General features: G+C 51.3%; 1 protein-coding gene across 5 annotated transcripts in view; it reads left to right on the top strand.

The window, feature by feature from the left end:
* The first annotated feature begins 988 nt into the window (after positions 1 to 988).
* Positions 989 to 17574, top strand: part of PGAP3 (post-GPI attachment to proteins phospholipase 3) — a 34557-nt gene continuing 17971 nt past the window's right edge. Inside the window, exons 1-7 of one of the 5 annotated variants that reach the window (XM_048830147.2) lie at positions 989 to 1227; positions 3268 to 3365; positions 5069 to 5221; positions 12082 to 12144; positions 13057 to 13118; positions 14914 to 15050; positions 16812 to 17016. In XM_048830147.2, the coding sequence (XP_048686104.2) occupies positions 1035 to 1227; positions 3268 to 3365; positions 5069 to 5221; positions 12082 to 12144; positions 13057 to 13118; positions 14914 to 15050; positions 16812 to 17016 (911 nt within the window). In that variant the 5' untranslated portion in view covers positions 989 to 1034. The remainder of the gene's footprint in view (positions 1228 to 3267; positions 3366 to 5068; positions 5222 to 12081; positions 12145 to 13056; positions 13119 to 14913; positions 15051 to 16811; positions 17017 to 17574) is intronic. The other 4 variants (XM_048830153.2, XR_007353839.2, XM_048830155.2 and 1 more) reach the window with 4 other exon arrangements.

The following is a 17574-nucleotide window of genomic DNA, read 5'->3' as shown; positions in this document are numbered from 1 at the left end:
TTTCCCATGATCCCCTCTGCCCTGGAGGGTAACACACTATTTCCCATGATCCTCTCTGCCCTGGGGGGGGGGTTTGACATTATTTCCCATGATCCCCTCTGCCCAGGTGTGGGCTGGACAGACACTATTTCCCATGAGCCCCTCTGCCCTGGACAGTAACACACTATTTCCCATGAACCTCTCTGCCTGGGTTGGGGGGTTGACACTATTTCCCATGACCCTCTCTGCCTGGGTTGGGGGGTTGACACTATTTCCCATGACCCTCTCTGCCCGGGGTGGGGGGTTGACACTATTTCCCATGATCCCCTCTGCCCAGGGTGGGGAGTTGACACTATTTCCCATGATCCCATCTGCCCTGGAGGGTATCACACTATTTCCCATGATCCCCTCTGCCCGGATGGGGGCTAGACAGACACTATTTCCCATGATCCCCTCTGCCCTGGAGGGTAACACACTATTTCCCATGATCCTCTCTGCCCTGGGGGGGGGTTGACATTATTTCCCATGATCCCCTCTGCCCAGGTGTGGGCTGGACAGACACTATTTCCCATGAGCCCCTCTGCCCTGGACAGTAACACACTATTTCCCATGACCCTCTCTGCCTGGGTTGGGGGGTTGACACTATTTCCCATGACCCTCTCTGCCTGGGTTGGGGGGTTGACACTATTTCCAATGATCCCCTCTGCCCAGGGTGGGGAGTTGACACTATTTCCCATGATCCCCTCTGCCCTGGAGGGTATCACACTATTTCCCATGATCCCATCTGCCCTGGAGGGTATCACACTATTTCCCATGATCCTCTCGGCCCGGATGGGGGCTGGACAGACACTATTTCCCATGATCCCCTTTGCCCTGGAGGATAACACACTATTTCCCATGATCCTCTCGGCCTGGTGGGGGCTGGACAGACACTATTTCCCATGAGCCCCTTGGCCCGCAACCGGGAACCTTTGTGCGCGGCCCCAGTTGCCGAGGGGAGGCGGCGGCCCCTTCCGGTGCGGCCGGAAGCGGCCGTCCCATGGTCTGGCGGCGGGATGGCGGCGAAAGGGGCCGCGCTGCTGCTGCTGCTGCTCGGGGCGGCAGCGGCGCCGGGCCCGGTGCGGGGCTCGCAGGGGGATCGGGAGCCCGTGTACCGGGACTGCCTGGCCCAGTGCGAGCGGCGCAACTGCTCGGGGGCCGGCCTGCGGCACTTCCGCTCCCGGCAGCCGCTCTACATGAGCCTGACAGGTACCGAGCCCCGCCCCTCACGTCCCCCCCCCCCACCGCCTGAGCCACGCCCCCCGCGGGAGGAGGGGCTGGCCCCGCCCACTCTCCTCAGCGCCCCTCCCCTTTCGGCGCGCCCCCGACCCCGTGCTGCTCAAGGCCCGTCGCTCTTACTGGCCTGGCAGCAGCGACTCCCCTGGCTCCATTGCTGAGGGGTCCCCCGCCCCCCCACGCTGTGCCTTGCCCCCCCGGGGATCCTTGTCCTCACCCCATAATCCCTCGTCCCCAGCACGTGCGTGCTCTGGCATTTCCCGCCCCCCCCCCGCCACAAAAACTCCTGCCATCAGCATCCTCGGCAACCGGTTCTCCCAGAGCCCAGATCTCTCCCTTCCCTGCCTGGAACCTGTTTCCCTCCAGCCTCGTGATAAGTCACTTGAGAGGGAGGGAACAGGTTCTGGGCATCCTGACAGAGGTGACACGGGGCGACCGTCAGGCTGACAGTGTAGCTAGTGGGAGCCAAGGTGGGTGAGGTCATATCTTCTATTGGACCGACTTCCGCGCTTACGTAGAGCGCTTTTCAGGTCTAGGAAAGGTAATCTGAGCGTGGCAGCTAAATACGAGGTGGAGCAGCTTGCTGAGCATAAGGAGTGAACGTGTAAGAGACCATTCAAGGGGAAGAGGGCCGTCAACATCTCCGTGGTAGTAGGACAAAGGAGGGTTAGCGGGTTATAGATTATTGTAATGGGCCATAAATCCAGTGTCTTTATTAAGTCCATGATTTTTAGAGTCTAACAAAATCATGAATTTAAGGTCCTAGGCTTGTCTAGAATTTAAGATCCGAGCTAGTGTGAGGGAAGTAAACTGATCCTGGGGCTGTTCAGAGGAACCAGTTTTCCCCTGTGGGTCTCCTTGCTATGTTTTTAATCCTGTGGGTGGGTTCAGTTGCTTAGTTAAACCAGATGCCTTGGAGGTGCAAAGGTCATGAGAATGATAGATAACATGAGAGAGAGAGAGACAGCACAAGTAGCAGAAGTAAATCAACACCAATCTTTAACATAAGCTGGATCACCTTGGGGAGTGGAGAGGTTTTATGGAACCAATGGGACCATCTAAATCCATTCGATAGCAGCAATAAAAGTTGTGACCCTCTGATGGCTGTTCCGTTGCCTATTTACTAGGGGTTGGGTGGTTCTCAGCACCGTTCTAGTGGACGGGTGTCCACCTCACACAAACCACCTCCCTGTTTGGCCTGCTTGTTGGTAATCTTAGCAGGTGTACTGAGGACTAAATGGGTCGCAGAGACCATGCCTTTCCTATGGAGGTGGTCGTTTCCTGTTCAGACTGAGGTATGTGAGCATAGGGTCTTGCAGTGCTGCCGCCTGCTTGTACCCACTCTGATCATGTCTACACAGCAAAAAAAAACCCTTGGCTGGTCTGTGCTAGCTGACTGGGGCTCGTGGGGCTGTTTCATTGTTGTGTAGACTTCTGGGCTCAGGCTGGAGCTCCTGCCCGAGCCCAGAAATCTACACCGAAATGAAACGGCCCCACAGCCGAGCCCTGTGAACCTGTGTTGGGAGGCACAGGCTGGCCATGGGTTTTTCTTTGCTGAGTAGACATGGCCTCTGTGAACCAACAGAAGGGCCTCGGAATCCGGAACAGTCACCTTTGCCTGTTGGAGATCATATTCTCAGGTTCCTTGTTTATTTGTGACTGTAACTTACTGCAAGTGCACAAGAATAGCAGTCAGAAAACGCCACCTAGTGCCAATGCCTTCAGAACTTGTCAGTCAGTTGATTTCATTGTACCTTAGCTTAATACATATGCAAAGCAGGAGGTATCAAAGGGGATGTTGACACTACCAAAGGGATAGTCAGATCAACTTGTGCAATAGACACATCGGTGTTGAGCTACATTTCACGGAGACCTTTCTATCCCATCCTCCTTCTGTGACACACCCAGTCTATTGGGGATGCAAGCAACTTGAACTGCTGAAATAAATTCTACATTGCATTGTTGTCTCCTCCTAATAAATGGCTCCGTCTCTCCTCTTTGTGTCTCTTTCAGGCTGGACCTGCAGAGATGACTGTAAATATGAGTGCATGTGGCTTACAGTGGGGCTTTATGTCCAGGAAGGTTACAGAGTGCCTCAGTTTCATGGCAAGGTGAGCAGTAATTTGGCACAGAACCATTTGGCCTCAGATCATAACTCCTGTGACCTGTGCTGCAGCCATGAGAATGTCTCTATCTTTTTCGGCGAACTACTCGCTGTTGGTTCTTGGATCAACCTTGTGGCAAAATAGAGTCCTGTAATTTCAGGGAACTGCTTGTGCCCTGCTTATGGGCACTTGGTTTCAGTTCACCACCCTACCTGTATCATGAAGTCCAAGAAAAGGATGACTTGCTTGGTACCACTAGCAACCTGCCAGTGCAGGGGGAGGGTGACTTGTTATTTAGAAACTATTCATCTCCTGCAAGTTCTCTTGTCTGTGTTTTTCTCCCCTTGATCTCTGCATGAGAAACAGGATCTTTTTTTGTACAGATGATTGGTACCTAGTGCTGTGGAAAGTAAGGATGGGCTGTGGTTAAGCATGGGAGTCAGTAGACCTAGATTTGAATTGTACCACAGCTTACCACAGACTTTGGGGAAGTCGTATATGGCCAGGTTTTCCAAAGTGCTGTCTAGTTTAGGCTCTTCTGTTTTTTAAGTGCCCACCTTAAGATGCTCAGGTCCTGTTTTTCAGCAGTGCTGGATGTCTGCATCTCCCATTGACTTCAGTTGAAGTGTTGGGCGCTCTGCTTCCTCTGAAAATCAGACCTGCAATTCCTTGGTATGAACCCCTCATGGGACAGCTGTGTAAAATGTAAAGGTGGGGGAATAATATGAACTTAGAGGGGGGTTACGTGGCTAAATTCATTAATGTTTTCCAAGCTCTCTGAGAACCTGGCGTAGAAGGTGAGAGGAAAGGCAAAGTATTCTGAATTATTTATTGTTTTCATATGTGCTTGAAGGCTCCCACTGAGAAGCCTGCTGGGAGCATCCAACACGCACACATTTTATGAAGCTTCTAAATAAAAAAAAATCCTTTCAATCCTCAGTTAAAATCTGCCGGCACTTCTGGGTTCACTAGAGAGGCCCGATATGCCATTTTTCTAGCCCATCCTTGATACCAGGAGCCTGTCAGTGTGCTTTGTGGATCCTGTGACCGCTCTGAATGGTGCATCGCTACTGAACCTAGGGGAGCCTGGCATCTTCATAGGGGCTAAAGAATTTTAAATAAGATCATTTAACCCCCTGTCCCACTCCTGTTTCTGTGCCAAATGCCCCTGATAACCTGGTGAGTGGAAGAGCCTTTAGCATGCATGTCTGGGCTTGACTTAGCTCTGATTTCAGCACTGATCCTGTTTCCATTAGGTGTCCTGAGGAAGGAAGAGGAATGTACAGAGAGACAGGTTTGTCTTGTGGTTCAGGCACTTGGAATGGGACTTAATTCTTGGTGCTGCCACAGACTGCCCTGTATGACCTTGGGCAAGTTGGTCTCTGTTAGGGATGTAAAATGTTAATGGTAGGTGTTCGTCTTGCCAGTTAACCTGTCTGAACCGTTAATCCCTGGGCTGGCGGGCCTCAGTGGCTAGAAAGAGGAAGACGAAAATGACTACGAAAGGAGAGATTTAAAACATAGCTCAGAGTTGTTCCAAGAACAGAGTGTTTGAAATTTTTTTCACCTGGCGCTCTAGTCTGGCTGTTCCAGCAGGGTAGAAGGTTTAACTTCTGCTGCCTACAGCTGGCAGGAAAGAACTGGAAATGTGAATTTGTTTTGTTAACTGTGTTCCTCTTTTCCCTTCCCCTTTTATTTTTGTTTTTTAGTGGCCCTTTTCTCGCTTCCTGTTCTTCCAGGAACCTGCTTCTGCCTTTGCTTCTTTCCTTAATGGACTTGCCAACTTTGTGATGTTGACTAGATACAAAGCATCTGTCCCGCCTTCCTCTCCCATGTACCACACCTGTATCGCCTTTGCCTGGGTAGGTAGCTTGAAAACTCTCCTCATTCCTTTCATTCCTCCTCCCCAACCCCTTTATAGAACTTCCTGTTTTGTTTTGTATTTAATAGTGACAGTTCAAAATAACAGGTTTCAGAGTAGCAGCCATGTTAGTCTGTATTCGCAAAAAGAAAAGGAGTACTTGTGGCACCTTAGAGACTAACCAATTTATTTGAGCATAAGCTTTTGTGAAAGCTTATGCTCAAATAAATTTGTTAGTGTCTGAGGTGCCTCAAGTACTCCTTTTCTTTTTGTTTATAATAACTTTCATTTAGAGAGCGCTTTTCATCCCCAAGCGATCTGCAGAAGGGATCACTAAAATGCAGCCAACTCTGGAGTGGCATGCAGGAGCTATCTGAAAGTGCACGGGAAAGAAGGGCATTAGATCTACTGAAACTGAGGAAGTATTTGAGGGAGGAAGAATACAATAGCCCCAGGAGAAGTTTCTCCCTGAAAATGAAAGACTTGTGTAACTTGCAGCTTTCACTTTGAATGGTTTAGATTTTTTTTAGGAAGCACATCCCTGCTAAATGATGGCAAAGATTTCACACACAGTGCCCTTGATCCTGAGATTGACACCATGCAAGTAGCCTGGCCAGGCACTGGGCAAAGGCGCATCCATGTCATGTCCTGTCCTGTCCTGTGCCCGGCTGTCCAAGCAGCTTCTGTGATTCTGGAGGGACCAGATTTTGGCTCTCCACTTGTAAATACTGGGTGTAACAATTTGTGTCCAAGGAGGAGAGAGTCTGGGGAATGAATGAACTGCACCACAGAGGACGTGTCTGGAATACCACTTCAAGGGTCTTCTAGAAGCAGGTTCGCTGGATAGAGCTCGGCTCTAGAGACACGTGGTGCACAGAGAATCGTGACTTATCTCTGGGCCTCCCAGTGTGCTGACCACAACCCCAGTTATACTGGAGCCTGACCAGGGTCTCAGCTGTAAACAGCTGCCGTTCAGGGCATCCTTGTCATGAAGAGCCTTCTAAAGAGAAATCCTCCACAGCCCTGTTATTAATTTATCCCCAAGGACTAAATGGGAACTGGTGACAGAGATTTAGATCCTATTCATGGGCATTGAAAATATAATTTCCCCATCATTGGGCTAAGGGATGTGAGTGGCTATCGTGCCTGGATTGGTGAATGTTTGTTTGTGGTGATTTTGCAGTGCTGCACAAGGTGGTTATGTCCATCTCTGCAGTGCAAGACTCAGGACTGCTCAAAGCACTCCGAGTCTCAGGCATCCTGAGGGACCGTTTGATCATCTGACCTCAGACACAGACCATAGAATCTCATCCAGTCACCCCTGTATTGAGCCCAATTACTTGTGCTTGGCTACAGCATCTCCTCCAAAAGAGCGCCCAGGCCTGATTTGAAGCTAGTTAGTTCTAATGGTTAATAACACACTCTGCTTTTTTTAAAAAAAAAAGGTAGATAAATGTTCCTTTATTATGGGGTCCTGTTATGAGGTAATCTAAGATGGCAACAAACCTAATGTTTTACCGCAAATTCAAAGTTTTTTAAAAAGGTGAGTTGGTGGACTAACAAAAATAATTCCTGCCTAGTGTCTTGCCTACTTGTAGGACAGTGAAAGCAGTGTGCAAACCCCTATGTACATGCAGTGAGGACAGATAAATGGGGGAGTATGCTACTCAGGTTTCCTTTAACATACAAAGAAACGTGACCTTGCTCCTTGCCCAAAGGGGATTATGAATTCCCCTTGTGTATTGTTCCCAACTGCACATTATGGGGCAGAGTAAAGAACACTGCTCTTGAGTTAGCAATGACTAGCGCTGTGTGTGCGTGGAAGAGAACAGACCCTCTGCTGTCACTGTCTGAGGCTGTGAATTGCCATTTTAATGCAACAGATTAACCTGACTCCGTCTGTATAGTTGAGTTCCAGCCTCCTAGGCTTGCTGCAGGTGCTGTACTGTGTGGGGTTGGATTATCCGGCTGCTCTGTGGCAGTCTAGTGTAGCAGCCCGTTTCTCCCCCAGGGACAATAAGAGTGCTGGTCAGTATTCTGGGTTCTGTTGGAAAACTGCTCTGTTTTAATCCAGCCAGGCCAAATTCTTCTGGGTTTCACCAGTTAAATCAGGATGAGCGCCATCCGAATGAATCGAGTTCCTCTGGCTCACACCTGCTACTCGGAGCAGGATGTGCCGTTTTTGTCTGTTGCAAGGTGACTACGCTTCACTGCACCAGCTTTCAGCACCATGCTATTCGATAGTATCAATTTTCGAGTGATTAAACCATGTTTGCTTCCTGGGTTTATTAATTTAGCCTTTGGCTTGGTTTTCCTTCCTCCTTGAAATGTAATTCGTTTCTTACAGCTCCATGGAGGGGTTTTTTTTTTCCCCTTTGTTCTTATTCTTCCGTTACCCAGCTGTCATCTACGCCTTAAACGTTTCATCTCCTTCCTTTAAAACTGCTTCGTTTGGCTCCTGCGCAGTATCCCTAGTGACTTTCTTTTGTGAGTTTGCTGGTACCAGGTAGTCAGTCTGTGCCCTGAAGCATGAGATTTGATTTACTCTCAGTGCAACGTTACAGATGACATTGATCATAAAGTTGTCCAGCCCTCGTCTTGGCCTTTTAAACCTTGTTACAGTGCTTGTGTTGTCTGGCCCTACGCCTGTGCTTTAGGGAACTGGTCTTAGGAGATGCTGAGTACTGTCAGCTTCCTTGGACTTCGGTACAAGAGCAGGCCCTAGGCGGAGGGGTGGCTGGTATGTGTGTAGAGCAGGCTTGTGTTCAACACAGTGTTTTGTGACTGTCGTGATTCCACTGCTGGATACAGGAAAGGATTCTCCCGTAGGTCTTGTCAGCACTGGGAGTTGGAATGCTAGTAACTATACAATTGAAATGCGAAGGCCCAAGTTCTTAAAGGTATCCAGAGTTCTCCTCTCAGCCTAACTCCTAGGGGGTCTGCCGCCCAGTGCAACTCTCAGCCCAGAGCAAGGCACGCAGTGCATGGGCAGAGCTGGGTGCCTCAGGAAAGGATTTTTTCAGCAGCTGGCTAGCTGGGTGGTGAGTGCGTAAGCTAGCCAGAAGTGAATGCTGAGGAGAGGGAGTTAGGCACTGAAGTGGCTGGCTTGGTGCACGCAGTCTGAGAGATGTGCCTTCCTCTGCTGTGAACCCTCTCCTGGAGGCAAGGGCTGACCTGGCTAAGGTGCCTAGCAGCCAAAATCCTGTGTCTTTGTTTCCTGTTTCCCTTGACACTTCTCACACTCTTGCTCTACATTTCCCTGTACCCCGGCTATCTTGTATGGGTGCCCTTCTGCCTCTCCACCGATTGGTGGGCTGTCTCCAGCCCTCCTGATGACAGGTTGGCAGGTAACGGGTGTTCGGTGTGCTCGGAGCACGCCTGCAGGACCAGGCTCTGCTGGTGAAATTGGAGTTCCTCTGCCTAGTCCGAGAACCCTGCTTCAGGGCTTTGCCTTGAACTAGGGCTCTGAGTGGCTGTCAGGCAAGGTCAGGGCTTTGCAAATGCCGACTACTGGAAATGTAGGTGTCTAAGCAGCAGCAGAGTGGCAGTTTTGAGAATGTCAGTGGCACCTAAATGGTGGATTTAGACACCGTGTGCCTCTTTAGATGCCTGGGTACCTTCTAAGGATCCGAGCCTAAATGCGGACAAGGACTGTTGTGGGCTTAAGCCATGATGAAGCTTGATGTGGGGTGGCAGTTTATCCCACACCTGCTACTGCGGGGTTCTTGCACCTTCCTCTGCAGGACACAGAACGAGATGGACCATGTGTCTGACCCACTCTTGTCAATTCAATGTGTTTAACATTGTCTGGGCCAGCTGGGGTTAATCCCAGTGTCCTATCAAGTTAACAATGACTGGCTGACATGCTGTTAAACGTAACAGCATTCGCTGGAGACCAGGACTAAGCTGTGTTTGATACGGGGTAATTAACACATGTTCTAACACTGGGTAGCTTTCTAAGTGCAGACCAGCTCTTAGTGCCGTGTCACCATGGGAGGTGCAGTGACAGTCATGTGGGGTGGAGAGGGCAGCTGATCCAGGAGTAGCGTTGTCGGAAGTTACACTACAACGTCTTAGCAGAGCCTACAAAGAGGCATTTATGGGAGCTCCACCAAAATCTGGCAACCTTTGGATCTGCTTATCAAAGCACCTGCAATTACCGCTTTAGGGCAGGTGAGGCACTGTTGATAGTGAGCAAAGGCTGTTCATTTGTCTCCAGAGCAGGGGAGGGCAAACTTTTTGGCCCGAGGCCACATCGGGGAATAGAAATTATATGGTGGGCCATGAATGCTCACAAAATTGGGGTTGGGGTGCAGGAGGGGGTGAGGGCTCTGGGGTGGGGCTGGGGATGAGAAGTTTGGGGTGTAGGAGGGTGCTCTGGGCTGGGACCGAGGGGTTCCAAGGGTGAGAGGGAGATCAGGGCTGGGGCAGGGGTGCGGGAAGAGGTGCAGGTTATGGCTGGGAATGTGGGCTCTGTGGTAGGGCTGGGGATGAGAGGTTTGGGATGCAGGAGGGTGCTCCGGGCTGGGATCGATGGGTTTGGGGAGGGGGATCAGGGCTGGAGCAGGGGTTTGGGGAGGGGGATCAGGGGTGCAGGCTCTGAGTGACGCTTACCTCAAGCGGCTCCCGGAAGCAGTGGCATGTCCCTTTTCCGGCTCCTACGCGGAGGTGTGGCCAGGCTGCTCTGCATGCTGCCCCATCTGCAAGCACCGCCCCTGCAGCTCCCATTGGAGCAAGTAGGAGCCGGAGCAGGGCCATGCTGTGGCTTCCGGAGCCATGTGCTGCGGCCCCCGACCCAGTGCCCCAGCCAGAGCACCGGAGTGGGGCCAAGCTGCATGGTCCTGCCCCCAACCCCGCTCCTCAGCGGGAGCTAGCTGGCCGACTTAAAACAGCTTGTGGGCCATAGTTTGCCCACCCCTGCTCCAGAGCATTTCAATAAACAGCTGATTCAAAAAATGTGCACAGCCCCATTAGACACTGCCAATCCTTGCTACAGGCTTCTTTAAATCCGGTTTTCGTGGACTCTTGATAATGAGATTGATGGGACGTTTAGTGGAAACGTGATTCACATGAACAATTGGCACTTAGTGAATAGCAGTGGTCGCTTAATCCTCTCCCATCCATCCCATGCCTCGGCTAATGAGGTGATGAAGCATAGCTGCTCTGTAAAGGGAAATCCAAGTCTTGCTTCTCTTTGCAATACACTGGGCCATATCCCTCACTTAGCTAACTCCCCTGACTTCCCTGGAGTTAGGCTGCGGTGCATTTGGCCTGCTGTTGATTTCCATTTCTGTTTCTACTGTTCTACAAATCCTGCTTTTCCTCTTCATCCCTCTCTTTTCCACGTGGAAAGCACTGAGAAGTTTGTGCTCTTCCCCACCACCTGCTCCCCACGCTACAAGGAACTCCATCTACACTGCAAAAAAGGACCCACGGCAGCAAGTCTCACAGCCTGGGTCTGCAGACTGAGGCTTGTGCTACGGTGCTAAAAATAGCATGTAGGTTTTCCTGCTCAGACTGGAGCTTGGGCTCCAAAACCCACACCCCTCCCTGGGCTTCAGAGCCCGATCTCCAACCCAGGGACTCTAACCTTTGCTTGGATTGTTTCTTTGTGCTTCGTCAGTTTCTGGTTTCTTTAGGTCTGGATGATGACTGATTTCACTCTGGCGATTGAAGCTCCTACCTGCGTCACTTAGGAGCATCTTCTTAATCTAGTAACTGGAGCCACCTCTGGACTCTGTTCCCTCTGTTCTAGATCACTTTATTTAGATAGTATCAATAGTTTGTCTTCCACCACACCCCCACCCGACCAGGCCGAGCTGCTTCAGGTCTATGCTTAATAAAATAACAAAAGCTGGTTACAGTCTCCCGTGTTGAATCTGCACTGTGGCTCGTACACTGAGACTTCCGAAAGAGCGCAAGGGCATTCATTCGGTGTGAGTCCTGTGAACTTCTCAGGTGTGTAGCCCAAGGCTGTTGATTTAATGATCTTATAACCCTGTTTGAAAGAGCTCATTTGCGTGCAGGGATTAAAGAGTTGCAGGAGAGACTGGAAAAAACGGGGGTTAATTGTGCTCCAGGACACGTGGAACTCTCCAGGCACCATGCTGGAGGCCCAATGTGGTTTCACCTAAGGATCGCAAAGCTTTCTCCAGGCATTTGATTAAGCTCACAAACATCCCTGAGAAGCAGGTATTATTATTCAGTTCAGCTGCATAAACGGAATTGCAGGAAATGTCGTGTAGGAGCTGTCCTCAGTTCTGCTTTATTTTTAAATATATACACTGCAGTCAAAAGAAAAAACCATGTATAGAAACAAGCTTTAAAGAAAGTAAAAGAAATTCTCCTAAGTAGTTTAGGAGCTTAATGCTCTTGTAGGTTTTACCCAGAGATCAGGAGAACATGCCCTCGTCCAACCATGAGGCATGGGCTTGACGCAGGAATTACTGGATGAAGTTCTATGGCCCATGATACGGCAGATCAGACTAGATCAGTGTAGTGGTCCCTTCTGGCCGAGGTATCTATGAAAGTGTTCAGACAGTGCTAGGTTCTTTGGCAATGGCTGGCGATAAAAGACTGTAGGTCAGGTTCGGCCCTCAGTTACTTCTGTGCAATTCTGTTGGCGTCAGTGGTGTTGCAGGGTGCACATGAGAATAGATGACCCATCTGTTAAATGTCCTCTCTGGTTAAATGGTTCCTTGGCTTGTTAAAAATTAAAGGGTTGGTAAAAAGTCTACCCCCAAGTTATCCTTCCATGCGCACTCTCGAATGAATCCCATCTCCTGTGTTTCTCTTAGACTGTAAGCTCTCTGGGGTAGGGGACTGTCTCATACAGAACATCTAACTGTCTGCCTCTCTTAGGTTTCATTAAATGCCTGGTTCTGGTCTACAGTCTTCCATACAAGGGACACTGATGTAACTGAGGTGAGTGTTACCCTGCTGTGGGAGCTTTGCGTGTCTTGACAGTTGAGGATCTGTGATCTACCCTTGCTTCTCAGCCCCCTGAAATCTACAAGGCAAGCCCTGGGTGTCAACGGGGGTGAGGAACACATGGCTATTCTCTAGTTCAGTGTCTGCTGAGATGTGGCTGAGGGAGACCTGCCTTTACCTCCATAATGCCCGAAGATGCCCCTCTGCTGCTGGCGTGAAGTCGGGGGGCTGCAGAAAGGGGGCTGGTGAATCTGTCTGATCTGAAAAATGGGTTCTGTGTAACAAATCTGGGCACCCCCCGAGAGGTGTCAGTGCCCAAACGTACGAAACTGTGACTGTAAAACCACAGACTCCACCGCTTGTCTCTGACACGTGGGCTGCCAGCTGTCTGGGGTCCTGGCCGGCAGTGGGGCTATCGGGTGCTGCAGCCGTACAAATACCCAAAACGGGCAGCCAGTTGTAGCGCCTGAAAAGACACTGAATTCGCACGAAGACTAGCTGGCTGCATTTCTTCTTCCACCCACCCCGTTGTGTCCCGTCCATCTAGGCCCTGATCCAGATAGAAGGGTAAATCTACTCTTACTAGTCTATATTCTCTCAGCGTTATGGCCCATTTATATTCACTGTGTGCCAAATCCTAGGAGTACTTACCTGAGCAAACTGTCAGAGGCAGCTGAGTAAGGACGGAGTTAAGTCCCATGGAAACTAGTTTGACATTGTTGCTGCCTTGTGCACAACATATGTTCAAACGACTCTTGAAAAGAAATCGTGGTGAGTTCCATTTCTGGAAATCTCAGCCCTTTAAAACCCTGATCTCCCTGACTCTCATCAGTGTCTGTGCTGTCCTTCCTTGTCTCTCTTTGTTGCAATTCTACCAGGGATCTAACCAGGCCTCTTGTCCCACAGAAAATGGATTACTTCTGCGCTTCCACCGTCATCCTGCACTCCATCTACCTGTGCTGCGTCAGGTGAGCTTTGTACGGTTCCTGTCTCCCTGAGATGATGGGCGTGTCTCTGGCTTCACAGCTACAGAGTTGGCTGGAAGCCCTGCAGCTAGATAAGCTGTAACCTGGTATTTACTTTTCTCCTCCCCTCTTTGTGCTATGAGAACCTGACTGTGGCTTTGTTTAGACAAGGAGCTGGGGAGTGCCACTTTCCCTCACACAGAGGGGAATGTGTCTGAACTTCTGATAAGGGACATCAGCCTTGCTGTGTCCTAACATTCAGGAAGTGAAGGAGAGAGACCCATCATAGAATCAAAGGGACCTCAAGAGGTCATCTAGTCCAGTCCCCTGCACTCATGGCTGGACTAAGGATTATCTGGACCATGCCAGAGCTGGCGTGTGCCCATTTTAGGGTTAGCCACTTCAGGAACAGAAGTAGCCACCTGCAAGTGCCAGCGAGGTTTGTATTCTGCTAAAGAGAGCTGCTTGTGTCCCAGGGCTTGGGGCTTCTTATTGCTGTCTGTCAACACAGCCCAAAGCGTTCAGCTGCTCTACAGTTTATGAAGCAAGCACCACTTCTTCTTCTTACCTGGCTGTATCTGGGGCAAGAAGGTGAGCTATCAGATCCATAGTAGTTAAGAGGCAGAAAGACCTCTGAGTTCACTGAATCTTCCCCTGCAAGGGCAGATCCATCCTCTGCCAGGGGGTTGTGTCAGATTCTTAACTGCTTCTATACTTCCAACAGCATAAGGCCAGAAGGAACTTTTAGATCATAGAATATCAGGGTGGGAAGGTACCTCAGGAGGTCATCTAGTCCAACCCCCTGCTCAAAGCAGGACCAATCCCCAACTAAATCATCCCAGCCAGGGCTTTGTCAAGCCTGACCTTAAAAACCTCAAAGGAAGGAGATTCCACCACCTCCCTAGGTAACCCATTCCAGCGCTTCACCACCCTCTTGGTGAAAAAGTTTTTCCTAATATCCACCCTAGACCTCCCCCCCTGGAACTTGAGACCATCGCTAGATCTGCTATTCTTACCTCCTGTGTGGCACGGGCCACTGAATTCCACCAGCTGCCCTAGACTGAGCCCAACTGTGTGCCATAGGGAGAAAAATGACAATGCCATCGAGGCCCTGGGGCGGGGTGTGGGTTTTGTTTTCTCTCCTTTCTCTGAAGCATCAAGAATGGCCATGCCTGGAGATGGGCACTGGGCGGGCTGGGCCAGGGTTCTGAGGTGACATGGAGCAGAGTCTCTCCCTCTCTCAGGGGCTTCGCTGGCCAGTTCTTGCTCACGTGCTCAGGGTCTAACAGGTCGCCATATGTGGGACTGGGAAGGAATTTTCTCCCACATAAGATTGGCCATGACCTAGGGGCTTTTTCACCTTCCTCTGCAGCACGTGGGGATGGGTCACTTGCCAGGATTATCTGGGGGTATCTCACTTAACCATTTCCATGCCATTGTGGGGGTGCCTTGGGCATTGGTGCACCTCGGTCCCTCCTGTTCTCTGCCTGTAGAACATGATAATCCAGTCTCCTCTGGGCTGTGATACTTGGATCTCATTTGGTGGTTGGGGTTAGCATGTGGGTGCTAGGAGGAGTTGGTGGCGTGTGCTATACAGGAGGTCAGATGGGATGATCTGGGGTCCCTTCTGGCCTTGAAGTCTGTGACTCTCTAGCGGCTGGGAATAGATTAGGTGAGATCTCCTGGGGTGGGAAGTGCGTTGCTGGAGCTGGTGCGAAGCCGCTGATGTGTCCTGCAGGACACGTGTAAGCTGCTGGAGTTCGAGAACTTCTCTGCATTGTTTCGGTTTCCATTGTAGGACCCTGGGTCTGAAACGTCCAGCCTTTGCTAATGCCTTCGGGAGTTTTCTGATCCTCTTCCTGGCCTGCCATGTCTCGTACCTGACGCTTGTGCGCTTTGACTATGGCTACAACATGGCCGCAAACGTGGCGATCGGTAAGGCCCGGGGGAGGCTGGAAGGTGGGGGCGGGGTGGGCGGGTCAGTTTTTTGGTAGTGACTTGGAATGAACATGAGCAATGGAACTGTATACAGTTCACACACAGCCTGGACTTTGGAGCCACTAGGTGCTCAGTGTCCCCCCATGGGCAGGGTTTGGGAACGTACGGTGGTTGGAGAGAGTCTGTCTGGCTTTGCCTTCTGGAGATGGTGTCTCCTAGCTGTTCCACTTCACCTGTGTGCTGAGGAAAGAGGGACTGATCCATTCCCTGGGACTCAGGGTGTGTGTTATATCTGCTCTCTGTAGCACAAGGTGGAGTGGCTGTTTATCTGCTAAATCTAAGGACTGCAGGACTGAAATCACCAGGACAGTCCTGACTTGATGCTGGTCTGATTTCCCCCTTTGAGTTAATATAAAATGCCATTTTCTGAGTACCATGGCACTGCCCCAGACCCCTGCCTGCTTCAGAAAATTCAGCTGCTTCAAATTCAGCTCTGCTTGGCCAGAGTTCTTAATGGTCTGAGCCACTGGTGGGAGTGAGACTCCTGGCTTTGCCATTGACTTGTCTTGTGGCATCGGGCTGGTCATTCTCCCCTGGTGCCTCCATTTCCCACTGTCCCCTGCGCACCGTGTTATCACGAGTCTCCCGTTACTTGGTGTTTTACTTCGAGCCCTGGCTCCTGGTGGTGTGTTTTGTGAGAATCGGCTTTTATCGTTTTTAAAAGGGTAACTTGGCAGCCCTCGTGGCTTTGGAGGAAAGTTTGAAAACGTGACCCTGGGTGTGTCGTAAAGGTTCAGAAAGAGGAAGGCAGCCAGAAGGCAGAATGAGCTGTCGCTGGCTACGAAAGGCTGACGGTGCAGCTGAAGCTTGGGTGCCACGTGGGCACTGTGACCCTGTCTCTTCTAGCCACACTCCGCTTCCTTGCTACATTGGCAGCTGGGAGGCTGGCTGTCCTTATGTCCGTTCTCTGGCATTGCAGGAGCAGCCTTGCACTGAGGCAGGGCCCAGAGTGCATTGCAGCGCACCGCTGGGGCATCTGGTCTGGACGGTGGGGGCATAGGGACAAATTGAGAGGAGCAAAGTGATCAGGACGCTGAGTGGCAGGCAGCTGGTTAACTCCCCAGAGGCTGAAGTGTTCTGGGGAGTGGGGATAGGTGACTATGGTGAGAGGATCGGGGGCGGTGAAGAGGAAGGGGCGTGGCAACATGAAGGCACAGCGGGAAGGTTGGCAGGTGTGGCTGGAGGGGAGCACAGTCCCCCCTGCCTCCCCCAATCCCAATGAGACTGCAGGGATCTGAGAGCTGCCTGCTCTGGGGCTAGCAGGGGAGAGGGGAGCGAACGACGTGGCAGGGGCACATTTAAATGACACTCGCATCGGCTTGTGAGCCGTACTGCGGGCGAGTGAAGCGAGGGCTGAGTCACTTCCAGGGCCCGGTGTCTACAGCCAGGTTCTGGCAGAGGGCGGAAACACCCCCAAAGGGTGAGCTCAGCCTTTGTGGGAGAGGAGGGGAGGCAAGGGTGGTCGGGGCGTTGGCCAGCTCTCGATGGAGCCCAGTCCTGGATAGCGAAATCGGTAAGAGGAACTGAGTGCATGGGGAGGGTCCAGGTGGGAGTGGGGGGGTAACTGTGTGGATGTGGAGTAGAAGAGGTGACTCTTCCTCTGCCCTTGTCTGAGCAGTAAACATTCGCCCAGCCCAAAGAGCAAGTCCTGCTTCCTGTGACCCTGAGATCCTCCGCCCTGTACCGCTTGCCTTCCAGGCCTTCTCAACCTCTTCTGGTGGCTGGGCTGGTGCGTCAGGAACCAGCAGCGCCTCCCGTATGTGTGGAAGTGCATGGTGGTGGTGCTGCTCCTTCAGGGCCTGGCGCTGCTCGAGCTCCTGGACTTCCCGCCCTTCTTCTGGATCTTCGACGCCCACGCCATCTGGCACATCAGCACCATTCCTGTCAACGTCCTCTTCTACAGGTCAGCCTCGGGTACGCGGTCTCTGGGGGGCTGTTTGGGTGACAGAACTGTGTAATTATTTACCAGGCGACTCCCCCCTTTGAGATCCAATCCCTGGAATGGCTACAGCAAGAACGCAGACAGCCCGTCAAGAAGCTCTGAAACGTAATCCCCTGTTATGCAGCCAGGCTGCCATATGCTACAGCTCCATCCGATCTCGCCAGCTTGACAGGTTTGGGTTAGACGAAGTCACGCCTGGAAAGGGGTGCTTTTGACTCACTAAAAGACGCTCTCCCTTCAAAGTGAGAACTGTCTCTAGCATTTGGCATCCCAATAAGAAGCAGTTTCATGGTGAGTTCTTCCCAAATGGGAGCATAGTCTGGACAGGCAGATCTTACAACCCACCAACACTGAGAGCAGGGAGGAAGGGAGATCTTGTGGTTAGGCTGCTGGCCTGGGACTCTGGAGACCACAGCCTCCCTGTTTGATCTTGGGCAAGTCACTTACTGTCTCTGTGCCTCAGTTTCCCTACCTGTACCATGGGGGTAAGTGCATTAACAAGTCTGAGGTGCTCCAGTA

This window comes from Caretta caretta, chromosome 27 (genome assembly GCF_965140235.1).
Source record: "Caretta caretta isolate rCarCar2 chromosome 27, rCarCar1.hap1, whole genome shotgun sequence".
NCBI lineage: Eukaryota > Metazoa > Chordata > Testudines > Cheloniidae > Caretta > Caretta caretta.
This window is presented reverse-complemented; position numbering and strand designations above follow the sequence as displayed.